This window comes from Somniosus microcephalus, chromosome 5, assembly GCF_052327205.1.
Source record: "Somniosus microcephalus isolate GS21.2 chromosome 5, FLI_Smic_1.0, whole genome shotgun sequence".
Lineage (NCBI taxonomy): Eukaryota > Metazoa > Chordata > Chondrichthyes > Squaliformes > Somniosidae > Somniosus > Somniosus microcephalus.
Window position 1 is genome coordinate 186,238,568 of NC_140991.1, and position 26,518 is coordinate 186,265,085.

At 42.6% G+C, this 26,518-nt stretch overlaps 1 protein-coding gene across 1 annotated transcript in view; it reads right to left on the reverse strand.

The window, feature by feature from the left end:
- LOC147117487 (progranulin-like) overlaps window positions 1-26,518 on the reverse strand; it is a 98,971-nt gene that overhangs the window by 15,890 nt on the left and 56,563 nt on the right. Inside the window, exons 5-8 of the mRNA XM_085988505.1 lie at window positions 21,527-21,781; window positions 15,566-15,820; window positions 11,565-11,819; window positions 2,132-2,386 (exon numbers count right to left, since the gene is read on the reverse strand). Coding sequence (XP_085844631.1) covers window positions 2,132-2,386; window positions 11,565-11,819; window positions 15,566-15,820; window positions 21,527-21,781 — 1,020 coding nt within the window. The remainder of the gene's footprint in view (window positions 1-2,131; window positions 2,387-11,564; window positions 11,820-15,565; window positions 15,821-21,526; window positions 21,782-26,518) is intronic.

The following is a 26,518-nucleotide window of genomic DNA, read 5'->3' on the forward strand; positions in this document are numbered from 1 at the left end:
AAAAGTAAAAACCAGGGTGAACCTGGTCCGGGAACTTGCTGGAACATTATGGGGGAGCACAGCCAGAACTCTTCGCACCTCAACTGTGGCCCTAGTCTACTCTGCTGCAGAATACTGCTCTGCCTCATGGTCCTGCAGCCGCCACACAAAGATCGTGGACATGCAACTAAACGCCGCCATGAGGACAGTATCAGGGACACTCATGTCCACTTTAACTGAGTGGCTCCCGGTGCTGTCCCACATTGGCCCTGCCTGCCATTCACCGTAACACCACCGTGCTCCATGATTTGGAAAAAATCATGAGCAACATCGACCTTCGCATTCACGAAGACTTGAAAAAACCCACTATGAAAGCGCTTAAAATCGCGCCAGCCATTCTGGGAAACAGCAGCCAAAATTCATGCAGCTGGTATCGACCCACTATCCAGATGGACGGAATTGTGGGACGCATGCAACATAAAGAACCAACACCTCATCACTGACCCAACAGCAGAGCTCCCTGGCTTCGACCTCCCTCAAAGACAGTGGACAGCACCCAACCAAATCCGCACAGGGCATGGGCGATGCGGCCAGCTGCTCCACAAGTGGAAGATGAGGGATGGCCTGAAGTGTAACTCTGGCCATGGGTCCCAGACCATGGAACACATCACATCAACCTGTTCACTAAGATCTTTTGCGGGAAGCACCTCATTTCACCACCCGGTATCTCAGGAGGCCATCGAATGGGTAGCCAAACTAGACATCCCATAATAAGCTCTTCCCGTCATACAAAAGTAGTAGTAGTAGTAGTACTGCCTAATAATTGTACGATTTATAGACCTGGCTTTATCTCTGTATGTGAATGAATTCCAGCACTTAACGAAACTTAAAGGCCCCAATATACAGTTTTTGACACACCAAAGTCATAGCCCCCCCGCCCAATATTTTCCTAGAACCCAGTTACCCCTTCCCCACCCCCCGGCTGCGACAATTCGCCAGATTTGACCTCAAGGATGAGCCACGTAAATACTTGGAAAGAGCACTCATTCTGGAGTGTATTATATATAGGGGTGAAATAGGAAAGAAAGGATAATTGTGGGCTTAGTAGAGCATGAGGGAGGTGGGTAAGAGGAACTGGGCCAAATGGGGGCAGGAGATTTACGGAAGTGTGAGAAGAACTGCGAATTGAAGGTGCCATCAGGCTTAAATGGAAGCAGGTGGTAAAGTACGGTGAGGGCATAATGGTGAGTGGACGCAACAGGAGAGTAGCATATAGGTGTAAGACATTGATGTGGAAAGAACACTAAAGGTGAAGGAGTAGAGTATAGGAGGTGAAGTCAGAAGGTAAGTGCAATTGGAGGCTTTGGAAGGATGAGGGAGACGTGGAAGGGGAATTGGTGTAAGCAGGCAGAGTAAGGGGCATTGGGAGTGTGTAAGAGAGTAAAGGAAATAGAGGGATGAAGTACAAAGGGAATGGATGCAAATAGCAGGCAAGTGAAATTGAGGGCAAATGCAAAAGCAGGGGATTTGGGAATGAGGGGAAGAACACAGATTGGGAATCATAAAGAAATACATCAGGCCACAACAGGAGCAGATGAGGAAGTGTAGGGAGAGTATGAGGAATGATGGTGAGGGACAGATCATGCAAAGCAGAAGAAAAATGGGGATAGAGGGCAATCTGGAAAGATGAACAGGTAAGGACCAAGGCTATGCTTGTAAATGTTGTTGATTAAAAGGGATGTGTAGTTGCAGCAGCAGACTTTGAGAAATCTGGAGATTTGTGCATTGTATTAAGTCAATATTTACACTGTATTAATATATTGTAGCCATGCTTAGTGGGCTGCAATAAAAATCCATTTAGACTCTATGCAGCTGGAAGCTACTCATACCAATGGCCTGGATGAGACAGCCTGCTCCATATCAGAGTACACTCTGCCAGGCCGTGAGAAAATCAATTATTATGCACTTTCCTCTATCTGCATTCTGCTATTATGTTATATATCCAGGGGAAAAAAGCAAAACTTGCGTAATATAATAAAAGTGAGGATGTAATGTCAAGTTAGTTCCCTTCCACAGTGGGGTTTTGTACAACATAAGATAATGTGAATATAAAAGCATCATTTATGCCTCAGTGGTATAGATTGTAACCTACCCCAGGATGTGGGCAGCAGCTCCAACCTCCACTCTGTAATCTACAGCACGTATACCCATCTGGACAGTAATGTACATTATCGCAGTAAATTACTGAGCTGTCACTGCTGACACTGTTGCCCAGACCTTCTGTCGCCATTGTAAGTGTCTTGCTTTCCGGTGGAATTCTGAGATATTCCAGTGCCGCGGATGATGGAGAGAGATCACTTGTGTAGCCTTTAGGACAGCAGCGTGTTCCACCATAACAACAGACAGTCTAAATATAAATCCAGGGAAATATTATTATTAAAACTTCATAAATTCAATTCAGGCCGCGGGTTATACATCAGAACTAGCTTAAGGATGCAATCCAAGCCTAGAAATTACCCTGTGTGATATTGCCACATAAGCACTATTATAGCGGAGATATTAGTCGCCTTATTTGGATGATGTTACTTCTGGTGTCCCCCAAAGATCTATCCTTGGCTCCCTCCTATTTCTCATCTACATGTTGCCCCTTGGCGACATCATCCGAAAACACAGCATCAGTTTCCACATGTACGCGGACGACACCCAGCTGTACCTCACTACCACTTCTCTCGACCCCTCCATGGTCTCCAAATTGTCAGAATGCTTGTCCGACATACAGTTCTGGATAAGCAAAAATTTTCTCCAATTAGATATTGGGAAGACCAAAGCCATTCTTTTTGGCCCCCACCACAAACTCCGTTCCCTAGCCACTGACTCCATCCCTCTCCCTAACATCTGTCTGAGGCCGAAGCACACTGTTCACAACCTTGGTGTCATATTTGACCCTGAAATAAGCTTCCAACCACATATCTGCAGCATAACTAAGACCGCCTATTTCCACCTCCCTAACATCGCCCTTGCCTCAGCTCATCCGCTGCTGAAATCCTCATCCATGCCTTTGTTACCTCTAGACTTGACTATTCCAACACACTTCTGGCTGGTCTCCCACATTCCACCCTACGTAAACATGAGGTGCTCCAAAACTCGGCTGCCCATGTCCTAACTCACACCAAGTCCTGTTCACCCATCACCCCCGTGCACGCTGACCTACATTGGCTCCCGGTTAAGCAACGCCTCTATTTCGAAATTTTCGGCCTTGATTTCAAATCCCTCCATGGCCTCACCCCTTCCTATCTCTGTAATCTCCTCCAGCCCCACAACCACCCGAGATATCTGCACTCCACTAATTCTGCCCTCTTGAGCATCCCTGATTATAATTGTTCAACCATTGGTGGCCGTGCCTTCTGTTGCCTAGGCCCTAAGCTTTGGAATTGCTGCCTAAATCTCTCCGCCTTGCTACCTCTCTTTCCTCATTTATGACGCTCCTTAAAACCTACCTCTTTGACCAAGCTGTTGGTCACCTAACCTAATTTCTCCTTAAGTGGCTCAGTGTCATTTTTTTTCTCTTATAATACTCCTGTGAAGTGCCTTGGGATGTTTAACTAGGTTAAAGGCACTATATAAATACAAGTTGTTGTTGTTGTTATTGATGCCTCTGTTAAAACTCTCCCAGGCCTGTCCCCTTCATCAGAAAATAGTTCTCTGTGAAATATTGAAATATGGGAGGGAATTCAGGCAGAACAGTCTAAATAAAAATCCAGGGAACTATTATTATTAAAACATTGTAAAGTCAATTCAGGCCACTGGTTATACATCAGAGCCAGGAGCTAGAGCTTAAGATTGTGATCCAAGCCTTGAAATTACCCAGTGTGATATGCCACACAAGCACTATTGTAGTGGAGATGTTAGTTGCCATATTTTGAACTGGGTGATTGATGTGCCCAATAACTGTCTGAATCCATGAAGTTAAAGCTTGAAACTAAAGGCTTTTATTAAGTATGAACATGGCATCGAGTTAACACAGTTCATCACTGACCCAGCCCTTGGTAGAACCTTCCAGAAGAGGGGCGGGGCTAGGGAGGAGCATTAGTGATTACACCGGTGGAACATTCCAGACATTAGCAAGTACAACAACAACAACAACAACAATACAAATGCCAGAACACAGAGTTATTTCATCACATTCACCCCCTGCTATAGATTCAGTCTGTCAGGAGGTCTGATAATCCTCTGGGAATGACGTAACTCTTGCTGAGGCTCCTCCCGGAGTAATAACTCCGGTTCATTCGACTTCCCAGAATCATCAGTATTTTCCATACTGAGGGTTTGTGTCTCTGAAGGTCCAATACCACGATTGAAAACTCTACTCTCAGAGTCGAACTCTTTTCGAGCTCCAGCAGGTGCAAGATCTTTAACAGAGACCGTATCCTCTCGCCCATCCGGATATTGAATATACGCATGCTGGGGATTAGCATGGAGGAGTTGTACTTCCTCCACCAGTGGATCAGTCTTGTGGCCTCTCACATGTCTGCGCAACAACACAGGGCCCGTGGTCGTCAACCATGTGGGTAACATTACTCCATTAGTAGCTTTTCTTGGAAAACTAAACATCCTTTCATGAGGGGTGGCATTCGTCACTGTACACAAAAGAGACCTTATGGAATGCAGCACGTCTGGCAGGACATCCTGCCAGCGAGAGGTCGGCAGGCCTCGCGACTTCAGAGACAGTACGATAGCCTTCCACACTGTCGCATTTTCTTTCTCGACCTGCCCATTACCATGAGGGTTGTAGCTGGTAGTTCTACTCGTTGCAATCCCCTTCGATAGCAAAAACTGTCGCAATTCTTCGCTCATAAAGGAAGAACCCCTATCACTATGTATATAGTTAGGCATGCCAAACAAGGAAAACAGTTGGCAGAGGCATTTAATTACAACAGCACTAGTCACATCCAGACAGGGGATAACAAAAGGGAACTGAGAGTACTCGTCTATAATATTAAGAAAATAGACATTACGGTCGCTCGATGGAAGGGGACCTTTAAAATCGAGACTCAAACACTCAAATGGTCGAGTTGCTTTAATAAGATGAGCTGGCTCGGACGGCTTATAGAAGCGGGGTTTGCATTCAGCACAAACACGACAGGTTCTGGTCATTGTCCGGACCTCCTCAATAGAGTAGGGTAGATTGTGGGACTTAATGAAGTGGTTCATTCTGGTAACCCCAGGGTGGCAGAGTGCGTCGTGGAGACTTTGAAGCTTATCTATACCTAGACTAGCACATACTCCTTGTGACAATGCATCCGATGGCTCATTAAATACTCCAGGCCTGTACTGAATATCATAGTCATATGTTGACAGTTCTATTCGCCATCTTAAAATCTTATCATTTTTGATCTTGCCTCTCTGCTTAGTGTTGAACATAAAGGCCACGGATCGCTGGTCAGTAATGAGCGTAAAACGTTGGCCAGCGAGATAATGTCTCCAATACCTGACTGCTTCGATAATCGCCTGTGCCTCCTTTTCCACTGAAGAATGTCGAACTTCTGGTCCTTGCAATGTACGAGAGAAGAAAGCTACTGGTCTACCAGCTTGGTTAAGAGTTGCTGCCAACGCAAAATCTGATGCATCACTTTCCACTTGAAAAGGGATCTTCTCATCCACGGCACATACCACTGCCTTCTCAATGTCCCGTTTGATATTAAGGAAAGCCTCCTGAGCTTCCGCCGATAGCGGGAAAGACGTCAACTTAATAAGAGGTCGGACTTTATCTGAGTAGTTAGCCACCCACTGGGCATAGTACGAGAAGAATCCCAGACACATTCTTAAAGCTTTTACAGTGTGAGGTAAAGGTAATTCCTTAAGTGGGCGTAATCTTTCAGGATCTGGCCCGATTATCCCATTCTCCACAATGCAACCGAGAATACACAAAAGTGTAGTATTGAAGGTACACTTGTTTTCATTGTAGGTCAGGTTTAACCTCTTTGCAGTCTCTAGGAACTTTGCGAGATTTTGATCATGCTCCCGTTGGTCGCGCCCACAGATAGTAACATTGTCCAGGTACGGGAATGTTGTTTCCAACGCGTATTCATCCACCATTTGATCCATCTCCTGTTGGAAGACGGATACCCCATTTGTCACTCCAAAGGGCACCCTAAGGAATTGGTACAGGTGCCCATTAGCTTCGAAGGCCGTATAAGGTCGGTCTTCTATTTTAATGGGGAGTTGATGGTAGGCAGACTTTAAATCAATGGTGGAGAACACACGGTACTGAGCTATCTGGTTCACCATCTCAGAAATACGAGGCAAAGGATAGGCGTCTAATTGGGTATACAAGTTTATAGTCTGGTTATAATCGACCACAAGTCTTTTCTTCTCATTAGTTTTAACCACCACCACCTGGGCACGCATGGGCTATTACTGTGTTCGATGATTCCCTCCCGTTGAAGCCTTTCCACTTCCTCTTTTATAAATGTTTTATCTTCTGAACTATACCGTTGACTCTTAGCCGCTCTGGTCTACAATTAGGAGCAAGGTTCGCGAACAAAGAAGGCGGACTTACTTTTAAAGTAGAAAGGCCGCAGACTGTGAGTGGAGGCTGAGATCCACCATACTTAAGGGTAACGCTCTCATGCTGACACTGGAAGTCCAAGCCTAATATTAAGTTCACACACAACTGAGGTAATATGAGGAGTTTAAAGTCCTTATACTCTGTATCCTTAATGGTCAATGTGACTTTACAATATCCAGTTACCTCCGAAGTAAGGGACTTGGACGCCATCACAATTTCACTTCGCGTAGGATACACCTTCAATGAACAGGAGTTAACAAGGTTGGGGTGTATAAAACTTTCAGTACTGCCACAGTCTATGAAACACCCAGTAGGACGACCATTAATCTTGATGTCCATCATAGATTTCGACAAGGAACACGGTATGGTCTGGTCAACCGTAGCCGAGGCTAGAGTAAAACGATAGGCGGCAGCAGAGAAGACATCGGGTACAGGATTACCCTTACACACTTTACTAAAATGTCCCCGTTTCTTACATTTAAAACAGGTAGCCTCTCTGGCTGGGCATCTTTGCCTGGGGTGTTTAGATTGGCCACAAAAATAACACTTAGACCCATGGGGTACAGCCGCAACAATAGGATTAAGTGGAGGCTCCGTTGGTGTTATGGATGCCTCCATACTCGGAACACACGAGGCTGAGAGAGACGCATGGGCTGATGCATACACTTCTGAATTCCTCTGGGCTACATCTAACGATCGAGCAGTAGCAACGACCGTTTTTAAAACTAACGAGTCGTTCTTGAGGAGTCTCTGTCTAATATAATTAGATCGGAGGTCAGATATGAAAGAATCACGGATGGCTTCTTCCTGATACACTATGGCAGAGACAGTCTTGTAGTTGCAATCCTTAGCCAAAGCGTTAAGGTCCTGCAGGAAATCGTCCAGAGATTCCTCGGGTAATTGCCTGCGAGTGGACAAGAGATACCTGGCGTATACTTCATTAACTGACTTAAGGTACTGGGCCTTAAGGGCTGCGAGGGCCTCTTCATATGTAGTGATATCTTCAATTATAGAGTAAGTTTGATGACTTACCAAGTTGGTTAGAAGACCCAACTTGTTGACCGTCGAATCGACCGATGCGATGAAGTGTTCAAAACATCGAAGCCAATGCGTAAATTTCTTCGACGCGTCTGCCGAATGGGGATCGATATCCAGACGCACTGGTTTCAAAAATCGATCCATCTTCCAAAAGTTGTTACTTAATAAAATTGATGTGCCCAATAACGGTCTGAATCCATGAAGTTAAAGCTTGAAACTAAAGGCTTTTATTAAGTAAGAACATGGCATCGAGTTAACACAGTTCATCACTGACCCAGCCCTTGGTAGAACCTTCCAGAAGAGGGGCGGGGCTAGGGAGGAGCATTAGTGATTACACTGGTGGAACATTCCAGACATTAGCAAGTACAACAACAACAACAATACAAATGCCAGAACACAGAGTTATTTCATCACAGTGATCCCTCTGTTAAAACAGCAGACAAGTAATTTTCTTACACAGGCATTAAGTGTTGCTAAAGTAGTATTGCACTGCCAAATTGCTCCTCCGACACCAGTGCAACCCGACTCAGTTTCCTGGGTCAGGGGGCATTTCACGTGCACAATGGGCTCCCAACAGAACACTTGCCAGCAAGAAAGAGCTTCCCAGTGCAACAGAGGAAAAGCCCAGTGTTGGTGCACCAAGAGTGCGACTGCAGCACCCAAAGAGGCGGCAAGGGACCTTAAAAGGGCAGGTGCATCGTGAAGATAAAATTGCCAAAGCAATTTGAGGAATCAGCTAACTCTCTGTAATTTTAGTGCTGTGTACTAGAGTGAAAGGATCCAAAAGATAGCCCACCATAGACAAAAATGCTGATTTTTTGTCACAGTATCATTAACCAAAAGATGGGTAAAATCGATGTGGCAGGCTTTCAACTTGCCACTTGGGGCTAAAACTGACATTGCGGATCAGGCGCCCCGGGCAGAAAGTTGAAAATCTTTCCCAATGAGTAGGAGAAAAGAGATTGTATACAATACTTCAGAATGTTGTATCTTAACCAGCAACTATGCATTTACAATCTCACATAATCCTGATTTGAAATAAAGATATGCTGCAGCTTTAGTCAAAAAATCCATAAATTATAAGAAACTGAGGAAGATGAGGCAATGAAAATGGACAGGCAGTGTTTCTCCTGCAGGCCCCTATCATCAGCTCTTGTCATTTTCAGATGATTTCCAAATGCATTCAGAAGCATGGAAGACTTTGGGGATCATACAAAGTGTGCAATATCAGCCCAAAGCCCACTATCCTCTTTTTGAGCTGGAAGACGTGATATGCCATATATTTGTGTAAAAAAAGATTCTTTTCAAAATCAAATTTAGCGAAACATCACTGAAATGCAGTGGCAAGTAAAACTGATGCATCAAAGTGGAGCATTCCAGAACGGTAAGTTAACATCAGTCAGGTAAAAAGTTAAGTAACTAATTCAAAGCTTCATCTTTTATAAGCTACTGCCCTTAAGGCATAGCAGTTCGGGTTATCTGGCACCTTTCTACAAATGAAACAGAGATATCTAACTGAAACAAAATCTGATACTTGGATAGGCAGGCAAGGTGGACTGATAGTCTTTTCCTGACTGCCATAAGCTACTATGTTACCAACTGTAATGATCAATAACATGTCATTCTATAGTGGACACTAGGTGGAGCCGTAGAGCTGTGTAGAGCTGTATATAGCTGTATGTATAAGACTACACTACCCAGCTGTATGTATATTAAGACTACATTACCCATGAGGCACTAGGCTACCCACAAGGCAGCAGTCAAGATGGATGCCTCTACAGATACTGTACCTAGTCCACATGTGCTCAATAAAAGTTTCTAGCAAAAGCTAGCTGTGTTCATAATAGGAATGTCCATTTATTAATGAACATAAGATGGTACCAGGATGGTGAAGATCTGCTGAAAATTGTGAAAAGCGACATGGAGAATTTGAAGCCACCAGAGCGTTTGAAACTCACAGGAAATATCGACTACAATTGGCAGAATCTTAAACAACAATTCGAACTCTACATTGCAGCCATTGGATTTGGTACGAAGCCAGACACAAGGAAGATAGCGTTGCTGCTTACGGTTGCAGGCCCACAGGCGATAGAGGTATTTAATACATTTGTATTTAATCCAGAGGAGAACAGAGAAAAATTAGAAGATGTGCTAAAAAAATTTGATGCACATTGCTCTCCCAAAAAGAATGAGATGTATGAAAGATACATCTTCCGTTCTCGGACACAGCAACAAAATGAGACTTTTGATAGCTTTATAACTGATCTGAAACTGAAAGTACAGACATGTAATTTCTCTGAGCTGAAATCATCCATGATTCGTGACCAGATTGTGTTTGGTATTCATGATAAAAAAGTCAGGGAACGTCTGTTGAGAGAAACCAAACTAAATTTGGAAAATGTAGTGAAAATATGCCAAGCCAGCGAGCTAGCTCGAAAGCACGCGAAGACTTTCAGTGAAATCAATAATGATGCGATTGTAATGTAGTCTTAATATACATGCAGCTGGGTAGTGTAGTCTTATACATACAGCTATATACAGCTCTACACAGCTCTACGGCTCCACCTAGTGTCCATTATAGAATGACATGTTATTGATCATAACATAATAAGAATGTCTATTTATTAATGAAAATAAACCAACCTGAACTAATTGTCGCCCCTGCCTTCATCTACTTTATCTAGTGACAGCTTGTGTTAATCCACTGTATTGGACATTAGTGAAACATGTTAGGAGTAAGGTTACAAGTCTGCATTGCCAGTGGGGAGCCGTGCCCACAGCAGTACATGTCAGAAATTTGGGCACGCTCTATCCATGATGTTCTGACCATATTGATTGGAACATGGTGGGTAACGTGCCTAAATTATCAGCATGTGCTGCTGGCGGTCAAGGTTCCCAACAGGCAGTAAATGCTTGTGAAATTATCCTTGTTGTCTACACACAAGAGTCAAAGAAGGGACCAATGACCAGTAGACCTGTACCTCCACTGGAATTGTACTAAACCATATGGAAACAACAATGAATGAGTAGTGAATTAGCATAATAGTTACAAGATTCCCAGTTGCCAATTTGGGTTGTTCTTAATCTCACGTTCCAAAAAGGAGTGCTTCTTTTGATTGTCAGCTCTGAACAGTAACTCTTGACTATTCAGATGTTGCCTTTCCACTGGATACATGTGCAAAGCTCTCTTCAATTACAAACATTCTGCTTCTTTGCTTCGTAATCTCATCTAAGGTATGGAACCTTTCAAGAGGCCTCAACAGGATTCATTACAGCTCTCACTGGTGGGAGTTTCACCCAGGCCTATATGGGTGCTCAGGATGGAATTTCTGAAGTAGCCCAGGAACTCTCCCAGGCCTGTCCCGTTCATCACAAAAGATTTCTCTGTGAAATATTGAAATATGGGAGGGAATTCAGGCAGAACTGGATTCCGCCCATTTTGTGGCCCCTGATCTGGAGATCCACTGGAATTCTTCTTTTGCCCCAATGGGAGTTTTGGGGCCCCCAGTGTTTAACCCAGGTACATTAAAGCTCCTGTTTGATTTCAATATTATATATCAGTCCAAAAAAGGAGAATGTCGTTCCATTGATCAAGCTTCCCACACAAATTCTACCTGTGGAAATTTCCTGGACAGTGTTGTAAGCTACAACTCTGCCGGACCAGGCAGAAATTAAAATACTGAAGCAGCGTTGTTGGGGTGTGTATTAAGCTATGGGAAACCTCCAACATGATCTTTGGCAATCTCTATAAAATTTCTCTCATGCCCTTTCTATTCTCCCAGCAAGGAATTTGCATGAAATCTTAACTAGCCTCCATCTACATCCTATGGTTACCTACAGAGAATGATATTGAATTTTTATAAATATATGAGTGTGATAACAAGGTAGTTCCCTTGTACTGTGGAGTTATTATACACCATATAATAATTGGAATTGTAAATGCATCCTTTATGTCTCAGTGGTATAGATTGTAACTTACCCCAGGATGTGGGCAGCAGCTCCAACCTCCACTGTTTAATCTACAGCACGTATACCCATCTGGACAATGATATACATTATCACACTGAATTATTGAGCTGTCACTGCTGACACTGTTGCTCAGACCTTCTGTCTCCATTGTAAGTGTCTTGCTTTCCAGTGGAATTCTGAGATATTCCAGTGCCGCGGATGATGGAGAGAGATCACTTGTGTAGTCTTTAGGACAGCAGCGTGTTCCACCATAACAACAGACAGTCTAAATATAAATCCAGGGAAATATTATTATTAAAACATTGTAAAGTCAATTCAGGCCGCTGGTTATACATCAGAGCCAGGAGCTAGAGCTTAAGAATGCGATCCAAGCCTAGAAATTACCCTGTGTGATATTGCCACACAAGCACTATTGTACTGGAGATGTTAGTTGTCTTATTTTGAACTGGGTGATCCCTCTGTTAAAACAGCAGACAAGTAATTTTCTCACTCAGGCATTAAGTGTTGCTAATGTAGTATTGCACCGCCGAATTGCTCCCCCGACACCACTACAACCCGACTCAGTTTCCTGGGTCAGGGGCATTTCACGTGCACGATGCGCTCCCAACAGAACACTTGCCAGTAAGAGGGAGCCTCCCAGTGCAACAGAGGAAAAGCCCAGTGTTGGTGCAGCAAGAGTGCGACTGCAGCACCCAAAGAGGCGGCAAGGGACCTTAAAAGGGCAGATGCATCATGAAGATAAAATCGCCAAAGCAATTTGAGGAATGAGCTAACTCTCTGTATATTAATGCTGTGTACTAGAGCGAAAGGATCCAATAAATAGCCCACCATAGACAAAAATGGTGTTAATTTGTCACAGTATCATTAACCAATAGATGGATAAAATCGATGTGGCAGGCGTTCAACTTGCCCCTTGGGGGTAAAACTGACATTGCGGAACGAGCGCCCCGGGCAGAAAGTTGAAAATCTTTCCCAATGAGTCAGAGGAAAGAGATTGTATACAATATTTCAGAATGTCATACCTTAACCAGCAACTATGCATTTACAATTGCACATAATCCTGATTTGAAATAAAGATATGCTGTAGCTTTAGTCAAAAAATCCAAAAATTATGAGAAACTGAGGAAGATGAGGCAATGAAAATGGACAGGCAGTGTTTCTCCTGTAGGCCCCTATCATCAGCTCTTGTCATTTTCAGATGATTTCCAAATGCATTCAGAAGCATGGAAGACTTTGGGGATCATACAAAGTGTGCAATATCAGCCCAAAGCCCACTATCCTCTTTTTGAGCTGGAAGACGTGATATGCCATATATTTGTGTAAAAAAAGATTCTTTTCAAAATCAAATTTAGCGAAACATCACTGAAATGCAGTGGCAAGTAAAACTGATGCATCAAAGTGGAGCATTCCAGAACGGTAAGTTAACATCAGTCAGGTAAAAAGTTAAGTAACTAATTCAAAGCTTCATCTTTTATAAGCTACTGCCCTTAAGGCATAGCAGTTCGGGTTATCTGGCACCTTTCTACAAATGAAACAGAGATATCTAACTGAAACAAAATCTGATACTTGGATAGGCAGGCAAGGTGGACTGATAGTCTTTTCCTGACTGCCATAAGCTACTATGTTACCAACTGTAATGATCAATAACATGTCATTCTATAGTGGACACTAGGTGGAGCCGTAGAGCTGTGTAGAGCTGTATATAGCTGTATGTATAAGACTACACTACCCAGCTGTATGTATATTAAGACTACATTACCCATGAGGCACTAGGCTACCCACAAGGCAGCAGTCAAGATGGATGCCTCTACAGATACTGTACCTAGTCCACATGTGCTCAATAAAAGTTTCTAGCAAAAGCTAGCTGTGTTCATAATAGGAATGTCCATTTATTAATGAACATAAGATGGTACCAGGATGGTGAAGATCTGCTGAAAATTGTGAAAAGCGACATGGAGAATTTGAAGCCACCAGAGCGTTTGAAACTCACAGGAAATATCGACTACAATTGGCAGAATCTTAAACAACAATTCGAACTCTACATTGCAGCCATTGGATTTGGTACGAAGCCAGACACAAGGAAGATAGCGTTGCTGCTTACGGTTGCAGGCCCACAGGCGATAGAGGTATTTAATACATTTGTATTTAATCCAGAGGAGAACAGAGAAAAATTAGAAGATGTGCTAAAAAAATTTGATGCACATTGCTCTCCCAAAAAGAATGAGATGTATGAAAGATACATCTTCCGTTCTCGGACACAGCAACAAAATGAGACTTTTGATAGCTTTATAACTGATCTGAAACTGAAAGTACAGACATGTAATTTCTCTGAGCTGAAATCATCCATGATTCGTGACCAGATTGTGTTTGGTATTCATGATAAAAAAGTCAGGGAACGTCTGTTGAGAGAAACCAAACTAAATTTGGAAAATGCAGTGAAAATATGCCAAGCCAGCGAGCTAGCTCGAAAGCACGCGAAGACTTTCAGTGAAATCAATAATGATGCGATTGTAATGTAGTCTTAATATACATGCAGCTGGGTAGTGTAGTCTTATACATACAGCTATATACAGCTCTACACAGCTCTACGGCTCCACCTAGTGTCCATTATAGAATGACATGTTATTGATCATAACATAATAAGAATGTCTATTTATTAATGAAAATAAACCAACCTGAACTAATTGTCGCCCCTGCCTTCATCTACTTTATCTAGTGACAGCTTGTGTTAATCCACTGTATTGGACATTAGTGAAACATGTTAGGAGTAAGGTTACAAGTCTGCATTGCCAGTGGGGAGCCGTGCCCACAGCAGTACATGTCAGAAATTTGGGCACGCTCTATCCATGATGTTCTGACCATATTGATTGGAACATGGTGGGTAACGTGCCTAAATTATCAGCATGTGCTGCTGGCGGTCAAGGTTCCCAACAGGCAGTAAATGCTTGTGAAATTATCCTTGTTGTCTACACACAAGAGTCAAAGAAGGGACCAATGACCAGTAGACCTGTACCTCCACTGGAATTGTACTAAACCATATGGAAACAACAATGAATGAGTAGTGAATTAGCATAATAGTTACAAGATTCCCAGTTGCCAATTTGGGTTGTTCTTAATCTCACGTTCCAAAAAGGAGTGCTTCTTTTGATTGTCAGCTCTGAACAGTAACTCTTGACTATTCAGATGTTGCCTTTCCACTGGATACATGTGCAAAGCTCTCTTCAATTACAAACATTCTGCTTCTTTGCTTCGTAATCTCATCTAAGGTATGGAACCTTTCAAGAGGCCTCAACAGGATTCATTACAGCTCTCACTGGTGGGAGTTTCACCCAGGCCTATATGGGTGCTCAGGATGGAATTTCTGAAGTAGCCCAGGAACTCTCCCAGGCCTGTCCCGTTCATCACAAAAGATTTCTCTGTGAAATATTGAAATATGGGAGGGAATTCAGGCAGAACTGGATTCCGCCCATTTTGTGGCCCCTGATCTGGAGATCCACTGGAATTCTTCTTTTGCCCCAATGGGAGTTTTGGGGCCCCCAGTGTTTAACCCAGGTACATTAAAGCTCCTGTTTGATTTCAATATTATATATCAGTCCAAAAAAGGAGAATGTCGTTCCATTGATCAAGCTTCCCACACAAATTCTACCTGTGGAAATTTCCTGGACAGTGTTGTAAGCTACAACTCTGCCGGACCAGGCAGAAATTAAAATACTGAAGCAGCGTTGTTGGGGTGTGTATTAAGCTATGGGAAACCTCCAACATGATCTTTGGCAATCTCTATAAAATTTCTCTCATGCCCTTTCTATTCTCCCAGCAAGGAATTTGCATGAAATCTTAACTAGCCTCCATCTACATCCTATGGTTACCTACAGAGAATGATATTGAATTTTTATAAATATATGAGTGTGATAACAAGGTAGTTCCCTTGTACTGTGGAGTTATTATACACCATATAATAATTGGAATTGTAAATGCATCCTTTATGTCTCAGTGGTATAGATTGTAACTTACCCCAGGATGTGGGCAGCAGCTCCAACCTCCACTGTTTAATCTACAGCACGTATACCCATCTGGACAATGATATACATTATCACACTGAATTATTGAGCTGTCACTGCTGACACTGTTGCTCAGACCTTCTGTCTCCATTGTAAGTGTCTTGCTTTCCAGTGGAATTCTGAGATATTCCAGTGCCGCGGATGATGGAGAGAGATCACTTGTGTAGTCTTTAGGACAGCAGCGTGTTCCACCATAACAACAGACAGTCTAAATATAAATCCAGGGAAATATTATTATTAAAACATTGTAAAGTCAATTCAGGCCGCTGGTTATACATCAGAGCCAGGAGCTAGAGCTTAAGAATGCGATCCAAGCCTAGAAATTACCCTGTGTGATATTGCCACACAAGCACTATTGTACTGGAGATGTTAGTTGTCTTATTTTGAACTGGGTGATCCCTCTGTTAAAACAGCAGACAAGTAATTTTCTCACTCAGGCATTAAGTGTTGCTAATGTAGTATTGCACCGCCGAATTGCTCCCCCGACACCACTACAACCCGACTCAGTTTCCTGGGTCAGGGGCATTTCACGTGCACGATGCGCTCCCAACAGAACACTTGCCAGTAAGAGGGAGCCTCCCAGTGCAACAGAGGAAAAGCCCAGTGTTGGTGCAGCAAGAGTGCGACTGCAGCACCCAAAGAGGCGGCAAGGGACCTTAAAAGGGCAGATGCATCATGAAGATAAAATCGCCAAAGCAATTTGAGGAATGAGCTAACTCTCTGTATATTAATGCTGTGTACTAGAGCGAAAGGATCCAATAAATAGCCCACCATAGACAAAAATGGTGTTAATTTGTCACAGTATCATTAACCAATAGATGGATAAAATCGATGTGGCAGGCGTTCAACTTGCCCCTTGGGGGTAAAACTGACATTGCGGAACGAGCGCCCCGGGCAGAAAGTTGAAAATCTTTCCCAATGAGTCAGAGGAAAGAGATTGTATACAATATTTCAGAATGTCATACCTTAACCAGCAACTATGCATTTACAATTGCACATAATCCTGATTTGAAATAAAGATATGCTGTAGCTTTAGTCAAAAAATCCAAAAATTATGAGAAACTGAGGAAGATGAGGCAATGAAAATGGACAGGCAGTGTTTCTCCTGTAGGCCCCTATCATCAGCTCTTGTCATTTTCAGATGATTTCCAAATGCATTCAGAAGCATGGAAGACTTTGGGGATCATACAAAGTGTGCAATATCAGCCCAAAGCCCACTATCCTCTTTTTGAGCTGGAAGACGTGATATGCCATATATTTGTGTAAAAAAAGATTCTTTTCAAAATCAAATTTAGCGAAACATCACTGAAATGCAGTGGCAAGTAAAACTGATGCATCAAAGTGGAGCATTCCAGAACGGTAAGTTAACATCAGTCAGGTAAAAAGTTAAGTAACTAATTCAAAGCTTCATCTTTTATAAGCTACTGCCCTTAAGGCATAGCAGTTCGGGTTATCTGGCACCTTTCTACAAATGAAACAGAGATATCTAACTGAAACAAAATCTGATACTTGGATAGGCAGGCAAGGTGGACTGATAGTCTTTTCCTGACTGCCATAAGCTACTATGTTACCAACTGTAATGATCAATAACATGTCATTCTATAGTGGACACTAGGTGGAGCCGTAGAGCTGTGTAGAGCTGTATATAGCTGTATGTATAAGACTACACTACCCAGCTGTATGTATATTAAGACTACATTACCCATGAGGCACTAGGCTACCCACAAGGCAGCAGTCAAGATGGATGCCTCTACAGATACTGTACCTAGTCCACATGTGCTCAATAAAAGTTTCTAGCAAAAGCTAGCTGTGTTCATAATAGGAATGTCCATTTATTAATGAACATAAGATGGTACCAGGATGGTGAAGATCTGCTGAAAATTGTGAAAAGCGACATGGAGAATTTGAAGCCACCAGAGCGTTTGAAACTCACAGGAAATATCGACTACAATTGGCAGAATCTTAAACAACAATTCGAACTCTACATTGCAGCCATTGGATTTGGTACGAAGCCAGACACAAGGAAGATAGCGTTGCTGCTTACGGTTGCAGGCCCACAGGCGATAGAGGTATTTAATACATTTGTATTTAATCCAGAGGAGAACAGAGAAAAATTAGAAGATGTGCTAAAAAAATTTGATGCACATTGCTCTCCCAAAAAGAATGAGATGTATGAAAGATACATCTTCCGTTCTCGGACACAGCAACAAAATGAGACTTTTGATAGCTTTATAACTGATCTGAAACTGAAAGTACAGACATGTAATTTCTCTGAGCTGAAATCATCCATGATTCGTGACCAGATTGTGTTTGGTATTCATGATAAAAAAGTCAGGGAACGTCTGTTGAGAGAAACCAAACTAAATTTGGAAAATGTAGTGAAAATATGCCAAGCCAGCGAGCTAGCTCGAAAGCACGCGAAGACTTTCAGTGAAATCAATAATGATGCGATTGTAATGTAGTCTTAATATACATGCAGCTGGGTAGTGTAGTCTTATACATACAGCTATATACAGCTCTACACAGCTCTACGGCTCCACCTAGTGTCCATTATAGAATGACATGTTATTGATCATAACATAATAAGAATGTCTATTTATTAATGAAAATAAACCAACCTGAACTAATTGTCGCCCCTGCCTTCATCTACTTTATCTAGTGACAGCTTGTGTTAATCCACTGTATTGGACATTAGTGAAACATGTTAGGAGTAAGGTTACAAGTCTGCATTGCCAGTGGGGAGCCGTGCCCACAGCAGTACATGTCAGAAATTTGGGCACGCTCTATCCATGATGTTCTGACCATATTGATTGGAACATGGTGGGTAACGTGCCTAAATTATCAGCATGTGCTGCTGGCAGTCAAGGTTCCCAACAGGCAGTAAATGCTTGTGAAATTATCCTTGTTGTCTACACACAAGAGTCAAAGAAGGGACCAATGACCAGTAGACCTGTACCTCCACTGGAATTGTACTAAACCATATGGAAACAACAATGAATGAGTAGTGAATTAGCATAATAGTTACAAGATTCCCAGTTGCCAATTTGGGTTGTTCTTAATCTCACGTTCCAAAAAGGAGTGCTTCTTTTGATTGTCAGCTCTGAACAGTAACTCTTGACTATTCAGATGTTGCCTTTCCACTGGATACATGTGCAAAGCTCTCTTCAATTACAAACATTCTGCTTCTTTGCTTCGTAATCTCATCTAAGGTATGGAACCTTTCAAGAGGCCTCAACAGGATTCATTACAGCTCTCACTGGTGGGAGTTTCACCCAGGCCTATATGGGTGCTCAGGATGGAATTTCTGAAGTAGCCCAGGAACTCTCCCAGGCCTGTCCCGTTCATCACAAAAGATTTCTCTGTGAAATATTGAAATATGGGAGGGAATTCAGGCAGAACTGGATTCCGCCCATTTTGTGGCCCCTGATCTGGAGATCCACTGGAATTCTTCTTTTGCCCCAATGGGAGTTTTGGGGCCCCCAGTGTTTAACCCAGGTACATTAAAGCTCCTGTTTGATTTCAATATTATATATCAGTCCAAAAAAGGAGAATGTCGTTCCATTGATCAAGCTTCCCACACAAATTCTACCTGTGGAAATTTCCTGGACAGTGTTGTAAGCTACAACTCTGCCGGACCAGGCAGAAATTAAAATACTGAAGCAGTGTTGTTGGGGTGTGTATTAAGCTATGGGAAACCTCCAACATGATCTTTGGCAATCTCTATAAAATTTCTCTCATGCCCTTTCTATTCTCTCAGCAAGGAATTTACTTTGCGTGGCTAAAGTAAATGTTGGCCCCTTAGAGGATGAGACCGGGAAATTAATGGTGGGAAATATGGAGATGGCAAAAACACTGAATGAATATTTTGTATCAGTCTTTACAGTAGAAGACACTAAGAATATCCCAACACTGGACAAACAGGGGGCTATAGGGGGGGAGGAGCTAAACATGATCAAAATCACTAAGGAAGTGGTACTCGGTAAAATAATGGGACTCAAGGCGGATAAATCACCTGGACCTGATGGCTTACATCCTAGGGTCTTGAGGGAAGTGGCTGTAGGGATTGTGGATGCATTGGTAATAATTTTCCAAAACTCCCTGGAATCAGCAAAGGTCCCGGCAGACTAGAAAACTGCTAATGTAACGCCCTTATTTAAAAAGGGCAGTAGACAGAAGGCTGGAAACTATAGACCAGTTAGCCTAACATCTGTGGTAGGTAAAATATTGGAGTCCATTATTAAGGAGACAGTAACAGGACATTTGGATAATCATAATTTAATAGGACAAAATCAGCATGGTTTTATGAAGGGGAAGTCATGTTTAACAAATTTGCTGGAGTTCTTTGAGGAAGTAACATATAGGGTGGATAAAGGGGAACCAGTGGACGTAGTGTATTTAGACTTCCAAAAGGCATTTGACAAGGTGCCACACAAAAGATTATTGCTTAAGATAAAAAATCACGGGATTGGGGGTAATATTCTGGCATGGATAGAGGATTGGCTATCTAACAGAAAGCAGAGAGTTGGGATAAATGGTTCATTCTTGGACTGGCAATCAGTAACTAGTGGTGTTCCACAGGGGTCAGTGCTGGGTCCCCAACTCTTTACAATCTATATTAACGATTTGGAGGAGGGGACCGAGTGTAACATATCAAAGTTTGCAGATGATACTAAGATGGGAGGGAAAGTAGTGAGTGAGGAGGACATAAAAAACCTTCAAGGGGACATAGACAGGCTAAGTAAGTGGGCAGAGATTTGGCAGATGGAATACAATACTGGAAAGTGTGAGGTTATGCACTTTGGCAGGAAAAATCGTAGAGCAAGTTATTATCTTAATGGCAAGAAACTGGAAAGTACTGAAGTACAAAGGGATCTGGGGGTCCTGGTGCACGAAACTCAAAAGGTTAGTATGCAGGTGCAGCAAGTGATTAAGAAGGCCAATGGAATGTTGGCTTTCATTGCTAGGGGGATAGAATATAAAAATAGGGAGGTATTGCTTCAGTTGTACAAGGTATTGGTGAGACCGCACCTGGAATACTGCATACAGTTTTGGTGTCCATACTTAAGAAAAGACATACTTGCTCTCGAGTCAGTACAAAGAAAGTTCACTCGGTTAATCCCGGGGATGAGGGGATGGACATATGAGGAGAGGTTGAGTAGATTGGGACTCTACTCATTGGAGTTCAGAAGAATGAGAGGCGATCTTATTGAAACATATAAGATTGTGAAGGGGTTGGATCGGGTGGATGCGGGGAGGATGTTCCCGATGATGGGTGAAACTAGAACTAGGGGGCATAGTCTTAGAATAAGGGGCTGCTCTTTCAAAACTGAGATGAGGAGGAACTACTTCACTCAGAGGGTGGTAAGTCCATGGAATATGCTGCCCCAAAAAGCTGTAGAAGCTACATCATTACATAAATTTAAAACAGAAATAGACAGTTTCCTAGAAGTAAAGGGAATAAAGGGTTATGGGGAACGGGCAGGAATTTGGACATGAGTCTAGGTTCGGATCGGTCATGGCCCTGTGGGTAGCGGAGCGGGCCCAGGGGCCATGTAGCCTGATCCTGCTCCTATTTCGTGTGTCTAATTCTGTTAGATTCAGGAGATGGTTCAGTGATAGTAGATTGGCGGTTAGGATCAGATCAGCCATGATCTTATTGAATGGCGGAGCAGGCTCGAGAGGCCGATTGGCCTACTCCTGCTCCTATTTCTTATGTTCTTATGTTCTTATGAAATCTTAACTAGCCTCCATCTACATCCTATGGTTACCTACAGAGAATGATATTGAACTTTTTATAAATATATGAGTGTGATAACAAGGTAGTTCCCTTGTACTGTGGAGTTATTATACACCATATAATAATTGGAATTTTAAATGCATACTTTATGTCTCAGTGGTATAGATTGTAACTTACCCCAGGATGTGGGCAGCAGCTCCAACCTCCACTGTTTAATCTACAGCACGTATACCCATCTGGACAATGATATACATTATCACAGTGAATTATTGAGCTGTCACTGCTGACACTGTTGCTCAGACCTTCTGTCTCCATTGTAAGTGTCTTGCTTTCCAGTGGAATTCTGAGATATTCTAGTGCCGCGGATGATGGAGAGAGATCACTTGTGTAGTCTTTAGGACAGCAGCGTGTTCCACCATAACAACAGACAGTCTAAATATAAATCCAGGGAAATATTATTATTAAAACATTGTAAAGTCAATTCAGGCCGCTGGTTATACATCAGAGCCAGGAGCTAGAGCTTAAGAATGCGATCCAAGCCTAGAAATTACCCTGTGTGATATTGCCACACAAGCACTATTGTACTGGAGATGTTAGTTGCCTTATTTTGAACTGGGTGATCCCTCTGTTAAAACAGCAGCCAAGTAACTTTCTCACACAGGCATTAAGTGTTGCTAATGTAGTATTGCACCGCCGAATTGCTCCCCCGACACCACTACAACCCGACTCAGTTTCCTGGTTCGGGGCATTTCACGTGCACGATGGGCTCCCAACAGAACACTTGCCTATAAGAGGGAGCCTCCCAGTGCAACAGAGGAAAAGTCCAGTGTTGGTGCAGCAAGAGTGCGACTGCAGCACCCAAAGAAGCGACAAGGGACCTTAAAAGGGCAGATGCATCATGAAGATAAAATCGCCAAAGCAATTTGAGGAATAAGATAACTCTACTGATAATTAATGCTGTGTACTAAAGCGAAAGGATCCAATTAATAGCCCACCATAGACAAAAATGGTGTTATTTTGTCACAGTATCATTAACCAATAGATGGATAAAATCGATGTGGCAGGTTTTCAACTTGCCCCTTGGGGGTAAAACTGACATTGCGGATCGAGCGCCCCGGCAGAAAGTTGAAAATCTTTCCCAATGAGTCAGAGGAAAGAGATTGTATACAATATTTCAGAATGTCGTACATTAACCAGCAAGTATGCATTTACAATTTCACATAATCCTGCTTTGAAATAAAGATATGCTGCAGCTTTAGTCAAAAAATCCATATATTATGAGAAACTGAGGAAGATGAGGCAATGAAAATGGACAGGCAGTGTTTCTCCTGTAGGCCCCTATCATCAGCTCTTGTCATTTTCAGATGATTTCCAAATGCATTCAGAAGCATGGAAGACTTTGGGGATCATACAAAGTGTGCAATATCAGCCCAAAGCCCACTATTGTAGGAATCGACAGATCCCTAACTGAAGTACTGAGGTCGAGTCAGTCCGATAATAAAACGAAGTTTAATGTAAACTAGAGAACAAACAATGGTATGCAGGAGAAACAATCAACAGGTCTTTTCTTAATGCTGGCTTCACGAGCTCTGAGCTGGGAACCTCCCAGTCTGACGTCATGACGTCATCACGTTTCCTGCCGTTCGGGACGTCACGTGACCAACATGATGACGTCATCGCGCTGGTTCTGGGGCCCACCCAGAACTGGCTATTTACATACAGTAAACAACTTAGGTGCTGTAGCACTCTTGATAAAGGCAGTTATACAGTTATACAGGAGTCCCTTGGTGGCTTTGCCACACTATCCTCTTTTTGAGCTGGAAGACGTGATATGCCACATATTTGTGTAAAAAAAGATTCTTTTCAAAATCAAATTCAGTGAAACATCACTGAAATGCAAAGGCAAGTAACACTGATGCATCAAAGTGGAGCATTCCAGAAAGGTAAGTTAACATCAGTCAGGAAAAAGGTTAAGTATCTCATTCAAAGCTTCATCTTTTAAAAGCTACTGCCCCTTAAGGCATAGCAGTTTAGGTTATCTGGCACCTTTCTATAAATGAAACAGAGATATCTAACAGGAACAAAATCTGATACTTGGATAGGCAGGCAAGGTGGACTAATGGTCTTTTCCTGACTGCCATAAGCTACTATGTTGCCAACCTGAACTACTTGTCTCCCCTGCCTTCATCTACTTTATCTGGTGTCAGCTTGTGTTAATCCATTGTATTGGACAGTAGTGAAACATGTTAGGAGTAAGGTTCCAAGTCTGCATTGCCAGTGGGGAGCTGTGCCCACAGCAGCACATGTCAGAAATTTGGGCACGCTCTACCCATGATGTTCTGACCATAATGATTCGAACATGGTGGGTAATGTGCCTAAATTGTCAGCATATACTGCTGGCAGTCAAGGTTCCCCACAGGCAGTAAATGCTTGTGAAATTACCGTTCTAGTCTATACACAATAGTCAAAGAAGGGACCAATGACCTGTAGACCTGTACCTTCACTGGAATTGTACTAAACCATATGGGAACAACAATGAATGAGTAGTGAATTAGCATAATAGCTACAAGATTCCCAGTTGCCAATTTGGGTTGTTCTTAATCTCACGTTCCAAAAAGGAGTGCTTCTTTTGATTGTCAGCTCTGAACAGTAACTCTTGACTATTCAGATGTTGCCTTTCCACTGGATACATGTACAAAGCTCTCTTCAATTACAAACATTCTGCTTCTTTGCTTCGTAATCTCATCTAAGGTATGGAACCTTTCAAGAGGCCTCAACAGGATTCATTACAGCTCTCACTGGTGGGAGTTTCACCCAGGCCTATATGGGTGCTCAGGATGGAATTTCTGAAGTAGCCCAGGAACTCTCCCAGGCCTGTCCCGTTCATCACAAAAGATTTCTCTGTGAAATATTGAAATATGGGAGGGAATTCAGGCAGAACTGGATTCCGCCCATTTTGTGGCCCCTGATCTGGAGATCCACTGGAATGCTTCTTTTGCCCCAATGGGAGTTTTGGGGCCCCCAGTGTTTAACCCAGGTACATTAAAGCTCCTGTTTGATTTCAATATTATATATCAGTCCAAAAAAGGAGAATGTCGTTCCATTGATCAAGCTTCCCACAGAAATTCTACCTGTGGAAATTTCCTGGACAGTGTTGTAAGCTACAACTCTGCCGGACCAGGCAGAAATTAAAATACTGAAGCAGCGTTGTTGGGGTGTGTATTAAGCTATGGGAAACCTCCAACATGATCTTTGGCAATCTCTATAAAATTTCTCTCATGCCCTTTCTATTCTCTCAGCAAGGAATTTATTTTGCATGGCTAAAGTAAATGTTGGCCCCTTAGAGGATGAGACCGGGAAATTAATGGTGGGAAATATGGAGATGGCAAAAACACTGAATGAATATTTTGTATCAGTCTTTACAGTAGAAGACACTAAGAATATCCCAACACTGGACAAACAGGGGGCTATAGGGGGGGAGGAGCTAAACATGATCAAAATCACTAAGGAAGTCGTACTCGGTAAAATAATGGGACTCAAGGCGGATAAATCACCTGGACCTGATGGCTTACATTCTAGGATCTTGAGGGAAGTGGCGGTAGGGATTGTGGATGCATTGGTAATAATTTTCCAAAACTCCCTGGAATCAGCAAAGGTCCCGGCAGACTAGAAAACTGCTAATGTAACACCCTTATTTAAAAAGGGCAGTAGACAGAAGGCTGGAAACTATAGACCAGTTAGCCTAACATCTGTGGTAGGTAAAATATTGGAGTCCATTATTAAGGAGACAGTAACAGGACATTTGGATAATCATAATTTAATAGGACAAAATCAGCATGGTTTTATGAAGGGGAAGTCATGTTTAACAAATTTGCTGGAGTTCTTTGAGGAAGTAACATATAGGGTGGATAAAGGGGAACCAGTGGACGTAGTGTATTTAGACTTCCAAAAGGCATTTGACAAGGTGCCACACAAAAGATTATTGCTTAAGATAAAAAATCACAGGATTGGGGGTAATATTCTGGCATGGATAGAGGATTGGCTATCTAACAGAAGGCAGAGAGTTGGGATAAATGGTTCATTCTTGGACTGGCAATCAGTAACTAGTGGTGTTCCGCAGGGGTCAGTGCTGGGTCCCCAACTCTTTACAATCTATATTAATGATTTGGAGGAGGGGACCGAGTGTAACATATCAAAGTTTGCAGATGATACTAAGATGGGGGGAAAGTAGTGAGTGAGGAGGGCATAAAAAACCTTCAAGGGGACATAGACAGGCTAAGTAAGTGGGCAGAGATTTGGCAGATGGAATACAATACTGGAAAGTGTGAGGTTATGCACTTTGGCAGGAAAAATCGTAGAGCAAGTTATTATCTTAATGGCAAGAAACTGAAAGTACTGAAGTACAAGTAATTTTCTCACTCAGGCATTAAGTGTTGCTAATGTAGTATTGCACCGCCGAATTGCTCCCCCGACACTACTGCAACCCAACTCAGTTTCCTGTGCACGATGGGCTCCCAACAGAACACTTGCCAGTAAGAGGGAGCCTCCCCGTGCAACAGAGAAAAAGCCCAGTGTTTTTACACCAAGAGTGCAACTGCAGCACCCAAAGAGGCGGCAAGGGACCGTAAAAGGGGCAGATGCATCGTGAAGATTAAATCGCCAAAGCAATTTGAGGAATCAGCTAACTCTCTGTATAATAATGCTGTCTACTACATTGAAAGGATCCAATATATAGTCCACCATAGTTAAAAATTGTGTTATTTTGTCACAGTATCATTAACCATAAGATGGATAAAATCGATGTGGCTGGTTTTGAACTTGCTCCTTGGGGCTAAAACTGACATTGCGGATCGGGCGCCCCGGCAGAAAGTTCAAAATCTTTCCCAATGAGTCAGAGAAAAGAGATTGTATGCAATACTTCAGAATGTTGTATCTTAACCAGCAACTATGCATTTACAATCTCACATAATCCTGCTTTGAAATAAAGATATGCTGCAGCTTTAGTCAAAAAATCCATAAATTATCAGAAGCTGAGGAAGATGAGGCAATGAAAATGGACAGGCAGTGTTTCTCCTGTAGATCCCTATCATCAGCTCTTGTCATTTTCAGATGATTTCCAAATGCATTCAGAAGCATGGAAGTCTTTGGGGATCATACAAAGTGTGCAAT